The sequence below is a fragment of the Musa acuminata genome, chromosome BXJ1-2, assembly GCF_036884655.1.
Source record: "Musa acuminata AAA Group cultivar baxijiao chromosome BXJ1-2, Cavendish_Baxijiao_AAA, whole genome shotgun sequence".
NCBI lineage: Eukaryota > Viridiplantae > Streptophyta > Magnoliopsida > Zingiberales > Musaceae > Musa > Musa acuminata.
Window position 1 is genome coordinate 2512587 of NC_088328.1, and position 7636 is coordinate 2520222.

The following is a 7636-nucleotide window of genomic DNA, read 5'->3' on the forward strand; positions in this document are numbered from 1 at the left end:
TGTGCAAATCCATATTTTACTATTGATATCTCTGAACTGTCACAGTAACAATGTAAGACCAAACCCAGATCTACTGTTCTAACACACGTTCACGGATCACCCTCTCGGGAGCTGAACGAGTACAAGACAAAAGCCACATGGAAGAGAGAGAGAGAGAGAGAGAGAGGGGTCAAAGTTCAAAGTGCACAACGCTGTTTGATTTGTATCAAAAGCCATCACTTCGGGCTTTAAAGAGATTAAGCTAATCTAATTGCGGCTCACTCACATCACGTGTGTTTCTTTCCCCGCGCTCTCTCTCTCTCTCTCTCTTTCTCTATATAAGCCCACCCCTGCCACCAAATGAGTCGAATCCATCCCAATCCACCTCTCAAGTTTTCTCACTCTCGATTCCTCCGGCTACAATCGCTCATCTCGCTTTCCCTACGGTTGGATCCTTTAGAGGACAGCTACAGGAGATTGCAGGAGTCAATGGAGTTCCATGAATCCACACCACAAAGCGAGGAGGAGCTGGACCTGAGGAGAGGGCCTTGGACTGTGGACGAGGACCTTATTCTGATCAACTATATTGCCGCTCATGGCGAGGGGCAATGGAATTCTCTGGCTCGTTCCGCAGGTATCGATCACTCCGAGTCGGCTTTCTACTGCTGTATTTTGAGCTCAACTGTGCTAATGTCTTCTCGATTTCATTGCGTGTCATCAAACAGGACTCAGACGAACGGGAAAGAGCTGTCGACTCCGGTGGCTCAACTATCTTCGACCTGACGTCCGGCGAGGCAACATCACCCCGGAAGAGCAACTCCTCATCCTGGAACTCCACTCGCGATGGGGAAACCGGTAGCTAATCTCCCCCCAAAACCTTCTTCTCTTCTCCTGAGGTGCTCTCGCGATTTAGCCCGTGGGTGCTGTTGCAGGTGGTCCAAGATCGCGCAGTACTTGCCCGGGAGGACCGACAACGAGATCAAGAACTACTGGAGAACTCGAGTGCAGAAGCACGCCAAGCAACTCAAATGCGACGTCAACAGCAAGCAGTTCAAGGACGTCATGCGCTACCTGTGGATGCCTCGCCTCGTCGAGAGAATCCGGGCTTCTTCCGGCAACCAGGTGCTGTCCACCCCGCACGAGGACGACACGTTTCCGATGACCTGCGCTCCGCAGCCAAACCAGGTCCCGGAGCTCGCCCGGGTGAAACGGAGCCCGCAGAAATCGAGCACGGCCGGGCCGGCGTCCTCGTCCTCCTCCTCGGATTCGCGCGGTGTGCAGTTCTCTCCGCCTCCGGTCTCCGACGGCTACTTCGGCAGCACGACTGGAGGTGACGATAACATCGGTGACGTGATCCAGACAGGTGAATCCACCGGAAGCTGGTGGGAGTCGCTGCCGAGCCCGGGCGGTGACACCGTCCTGGGGTTCCCGGAGTTGGACCAGATCACGTGGGGAGAGAGCTTGTGGAGTGTGGAAGACATTTGGCTGCAGCAACAGTTGTAACAAGAGCAGGAAGGGAGGATTGTAAAGAAGAAAAGTCTTTAAAGCACAGATTTGGAGTTGTGAGGAAACAGAGCACACTTTTCCCTCTTGATTTTAATTTCCATCTCTTTTTTTGCTCCTTTATAAGTACATTAGAGCTGTAATTTTCATTCTTTGGATTAACATATAATTGAATTCTGAAATCTACCTGTTAAGATCTTACTGACAATACTTGTGAAAACTAAAGCTCATGAATCATAAAGAATATTATTGAGGTCGTGTTTTAGAATCAAAAACATTTTTTCTTGTAAAGGCTGCAAAATATAAATACAAGCCATTTATGAAAAGTTTTAAGAGTAATAACATATATAAATATATATTATTTTCTCTTTAATAGAATAGTAATAACATGGATGTTCTTACTACTTATTATCACTGGGGCCAAGTTGATAATTATCTACATTAAAATCATTTAATTCTGCGCGTGCTTATGATTGACAACTGGACATATATAATCGAAACTATCCATGGTTTAAGAAGCCAAAAAATGGATTCAATTTTGTCACTTATCTAAGGGGGCAACGTTATATTGTTTATGATAATATATTCTACAAGGTGGTGGATTATAATAGCAAACGTTGGCTTTACCTCTGGAAGACCATTCATGAGTGGAGGTCTCCATCTATCGCACTCTCTCATCATAGTTGGCCACCATATGTGCTTATTCTTTCTTGCAACTTGCAATGGAAAAATGGTACCTTTCCATTCATATGCTTCTGATTCATATTAGCAATATGTTGAACAATCAGACAACCAGAAGGACTAGAAAACAGTGGAATAATTTTCAAGTTCAATTTCTTTTTCTCTAAATAAAGATGCATTCTCAACTAGTTAAAAGTTAAAAAGGCCTGCTTTCATGTTTAGGGAGCTAAACTCTTTTGGCAAGGAAACTATTCAGTGCTCTCAGTCGGTATAAAAATTATTGAGTTTAAATATTCTAGCTTTAGTTAATTTCAATTTTTATTTGGTTGCTAATTTATTCAGCAAGTTAATTATCTTGATCAGTAAATGCAATGTGAGAAAGAGTTTTTTTAGCATTAAAGTGGTCTTTTGTTTTAAATTTATTAAGATTAGATTCATGATTCTTTTTATTGGGAAAAATTAATGCAAGTTAGCCAAGATGTGACATATGTATATATATATATCTGTTAATTCTAATTTACATTAATACTTTTTAAAAACTCATTAATACTAAGAATATCAAAGATAGCTTATATTTTATTTCTTTCTTTAATCATAATACACTGATATTAATCACTAGACTAACCGAAGTTTTCTGAATGGATTATTAGTGGTGGTGACATGTGTGGAGTATTTTAATATTGGGGGAATATGGATGTTAAGAGGAAATTAAATAATGAAAAATATACTATTTTTAAAATTTTACACGAATTTATTCATAGAAAACCTCTGTAATCGACTCATCGTTTCCTTCGATCCTCGGATGGGACACGATCGACCCTGGAAAGTATCAGGATGATGTGATCTCTGAATCGACGGTCACGATTGGCCAGTTTGGCATTGACATGTTTTCATGGGTGATTCGATCCATCTCGCTCGCCGTGCGCACTCCCATGAACCGAAAGCCACGGAGGGGCGGGGGAAGACGTGTGCGCCAAGGCACAGGATGTCACGTGCGAAGGCCGTACCTTCACGTGAGAAAACAGCTGCCGGGAGTCTTCCGCGCGACACGTACCGGCTTTCGCACCCACGGGAAAAGGACGTGCTGGCGGCCGCGATTCAGGCGACGCGGGGTCTTCCCTTTCTGTCACGTGCCGGTCAAACACTCGGCGGGTCGGTCAAAGTTTTGGTCCTCTCTGGTCAAAGCCTCGTGCGTTCTTTCGTTATTTACTGGCGTTGCCACCTACGACATGTCGATATCTAATTCTATACGTATGATTTTTAATCATGTTAATCACATATTATTTAACTCTCTAGTTAATCCTAAACGATTTTCTAATTATGATTTCTTAGTTCGATGTTACTCCAAAGGAGTTCTTCGATGTATATTCAATTGATCTTTTTGTTAAATCTCTATACGGAGAAGAAACATGTACTAATTGATCAAAATTAATTCAATAATTTCTTTAAAAAGACTTAGCCATGATTAGATTTTTATAGTATCATGTGATTAAAATAGCAAAAATATTTTCATATATATATATATGTATATATATATGTATATATATACATATGTATATATATATGAATAAAACAGAAAAAGAAAAAAGAAGACATTAGTACAAGCTTGTAATGGTTTGGTTGATGTTATCTAAAGGATCTTAGCCTGATGCCATAAATCTTGTGTTCATTCTTATTATAAAGATGTAATTAGTAAGTTTTGATGTTATCTAAAGATGTAGCCTTATTGTAAAACGCAGTCTTCGTATCCTGTGAATTTAAGTACAATCTACGAGTCTTGTGTGGACTCTATAACATCAGAATCTTCATTGTTGTGATGGTAAAGAACCCACTGAACACGAGGAGGAGGACACTGCCGTTCACTATCATTACCAAGTCTTTTTCTTCTCCTCGAAATGGAACCACATGCACTGTGATAGAAACAAGTCGTATGTGCCTTCAAAAGCAAGCAGGACTAACCGGGCTGGCTGGTCTTTTTCCGAGTAGTAATGTTGGGTCATTCTGCAGCTGAATCGTCCGAGGCCATGACTTCAATCCAAGCTTCCACGGCCTGGAAAGTCCACAAAACGTTTGACGCAAGTTAGAATACTGTTTTTTTCTCCCTTCTTTTTCTGCTTTCCCATTGCTTTCATTTGGAAAAGACCTTTGGTGAGAAGATAAACTTTCAGAGACCCTCGAGAACACTTTATTTCCTCACGTAAGCTGAGACGTTTCCTGCTATGAGGTTAGATCAAGACTTGTGTTTTCTTTTGAGTGGATCATTAGATATAACCTCACGTTTATTTTAATAAAATAAAATTGAATTTTAATGTCATTCATTACATATGATATCCTAGTTTAATCTCATTTTGGATATTGAAGGAGAATCATATTGATTTATAACATTAGATGAATTAGGCCTAAGTATTTTGAGGTAGTAGAAGACATGAACGCATTGTATTGTGCTGCTGCAAAGGTCCAAATCAATGGAAGTGCCTGATAAAGAAGAGCTTTTTATGGAATCAAATTCTTGTGGTTTACATGTCACATGGATCCTTTTCTTTCCCTTGGAAAAGAAGTTGGACTTCGATGTATGTTGCATAAGAAGCATCTATGTTTACTTTTCCGCCAAAATTTCATCTCAAAAGTGTATGGATGTGTTTAGTTAGATCATGATGAGAAAAAATAACTTATGCTAATAAATTATTGATATGTGCACAACATTATCCTCCTCATCAACTCCATCAATCCAACATTAATTTAATTTCTATGATAATTCGGCATACTTACTGGATGAGGTCTTCCTAATTTTAAGGTAAGTTAAGAGACGGTTGAAACAAGTTATATTTTTTTTATTCAAAATAATTTGATTTAAAGAAAAAAATTAATATGAAAGAAGAACTTCGGTTAGATTAAAAAGGATTTGGCCAAGGCAAGAGTTGGATTCTTTTCGCTTAAGATAAATTTGTCTTGCATTGGTGCTCAGTTCAGTGACAGTCATCTTTCAACGCTCAAAATTGAAGAACAATGAACTTTAGATATTTTTATACTTTATCATTAGAATAAAATTTATTTTTCTCATGAAATGAATACGAAAGATCATGTTTATTTATATGTTGGAGAGTGCCCGTGGAGTAAAGACTTATGTTTGTTTAGGTAAAAAATCATGTCTATTAGGGTGAAAGGCCATTTTCGCTCGAAAGATCATGTATATTCGAAGCTATTTTTAGGTATCTAAAAATATTTTTAATAGTTTTTAAATGAGATTGTTTGAGATTATATTGAAGTCTAACATGTAGTCCAATATTAAACATAATATCAGGTCTAGTTGCTTGCGAGTTATAGTAAATTATTTATCATACCCCTATAAGTTTTTTATCAAAACATTCTCTATAAATGTCCATTTTTAATTTTGTAGAAGTGTTCATTGATGTATTAATAGCTTTAGCACTATCTATATTAAATCATTTTAATAGATCTAAAGTATACTTAAATTGACTCCAAAGGTTACATTCACCCATTAAAGTCATTGCTTAATTTGTAATCCTAAAAAAAAAATTAATTTACCTATTAAACTAATTTCAAATTCTTGACTCATACTATTGGTAAAAGATTCACATAAAGACTCTTTTGTAGAACCAAAAATAATATCATCAACGTAAATTTGAACGATAAAAGAATTATTTTTAAAATATTTAATAAATAATGTGGTATCGACCTTGTCTTTCAAGAAATCATTCTTAATTAGAAAAGAACTAAATCTCTCATACCAAGCCCTTGGGGCTTGTTTTAATTCATAGAGAGCCTTAAATAACATAAAGACATGATTCGAAAAAATAGCATTATCAAATCCGGTTGGTTGTTCGACATAAACTTCTTCGGAAATAAAGTTATTAAGAAAATCGCTTTTAACATCCATTTGAAATAACTTAAAATTATCATAACTAGTATAGGCAAAGTGTATCCTTTTGACTTCTAATCTTGCCATAAGAGTGAATATTTTTTCATAATTGATACCTTCTTCTTGGTTGAAATCTTTGGTCACTAATCTAGCCTTATTTTGAACCACGATACCAAGTTCATCTTGCTTATTTCTAAAGACCTATTTAGTGCCAATTATAAGATGGTTATTAGGTCTAGGAATAAGCTTCCACACATTATTTCTCTCAAATTGATTTAATTCCTCATGCATTACAAAAATTCATGATTCATCTTTTAGAGCCTCGTAAATGCATTTCGGTTCAATTTAAGATAAAAATATCATATTCGTATAAAATTTTTTAAAAGAACGAGTTTGAACACCTTTTGATGTATCTCCAACGATTAGCTCCTTCTATATACTTCCATTCCTTAAGTAATGATTCTTTGGAAGAAGATGCATCCAAGTTGTTTGGGGAGGAGAGTTTTCATTCAAATTTAAAGCATCAAAATCATTATCAAAATTATTATTTTTTAATTCAAGAAGCTCATTAAAAACAACATGAATAGATTCCTTAATAATTAAAGTTCTTTTATTAAAAATATGATAAACCTTAGAAATAAAGGAATATCTAAGAAATATACCTTCATCGGATTTTGTATCAAAATTTTCTAAGGCATATTTTTTATTTAAAATAAAATATTTACAACCAAAAACTTTAAAATATGAAATGTTGGTTCTTTTATTATTCCATAATTCATAAAGAGTTTTAGAGAGTAATGATATTATGAGAACCTTGTTCATAACATAGCATGTCTGGCTTCGGCCCAAAAATATTTGGGTAGGTTATGTTCATTAAGCATAGTTTTAGTCATTTCTTGTAAACTCCTATTTTTTTCTCTCAATAACTCCATTTTATTGAGGGTTTTATGGTTATATCCATTTAAATCATAAAAAATTTTAAAATCATGATTTTGAAATTTACCACCATGATCACTTCGAATAGAGGAAATCATAAAACCTTTTTTATTTTGAACTAGTTTATAAAATTTTAAAAAACATTTAAAGCAATCACTTGTTGAATCTCGTATTTTGATGATGAAACTCCTTGATATATGTTTATGATTTAATCTGTGTTTTGAGTGACACAGGGTGCTTCGATTAAGATGAGACAATTAAAGCAGGAACATCATGTTGTGCCGGAGGAACATGTCAGAAGATTGGACGTCGGGCCAGTGGATCGGTTGACGTATCGATAGAAGGCTTCGGGTCGTGGACTCGGGCATCGGGCCAAGAAGAGCGGGTATTGTGCCAAGGATATCGGAGTTGCGGAGTCAACTGGCCGATTGGGCAATAGGCTGCAGGAAAGGACGATGCGCCGAAGAATCGGACGAAGCGTCGAGGGACCAATGACATGCCGGACAACTTGGTTAATTGCCTAGGATTAATTGTCTCGATCGAAGTTTTTGTTTTAAGTGTGCAGGATTAACTACGATGAAAGTTAGACAAGCAGCAGGAGTTGCGCCGGAGTCAAGTTCATGATCACGATGGGAGTTCGAGAGTTCGACGGAAGTT

The 7636-nt window shown here is 37.0% G+C and overlaps 1 protein-coding gene across 1 annotated transcript; it reads left to right on the forward strand.

The window, feature by feature from the left end:
• The first annotated feature begins 324 nt into the window (after positions 1–324).
• LOC135612199 (transcription factor JAMYB-like) lies at positions 325–1550 on the forward strand. The gene is made up of 3 exons (XM_065108151.1): positions 325–613; positions 705–834; positions 912–1550. Exons 1-3 carry the CDS (start codon positions 340–342, stop codon positions 1480–1482), a joined length of 975 nt encoding a protein of 324 aa, XP_064964223.1. The 5' UTR covers positions 325–339; the 3' UTR covers positions 1483–1550.
• The last annotated feature ends 6086 nt before the right edge of the window (positions 1551–7636 follow it).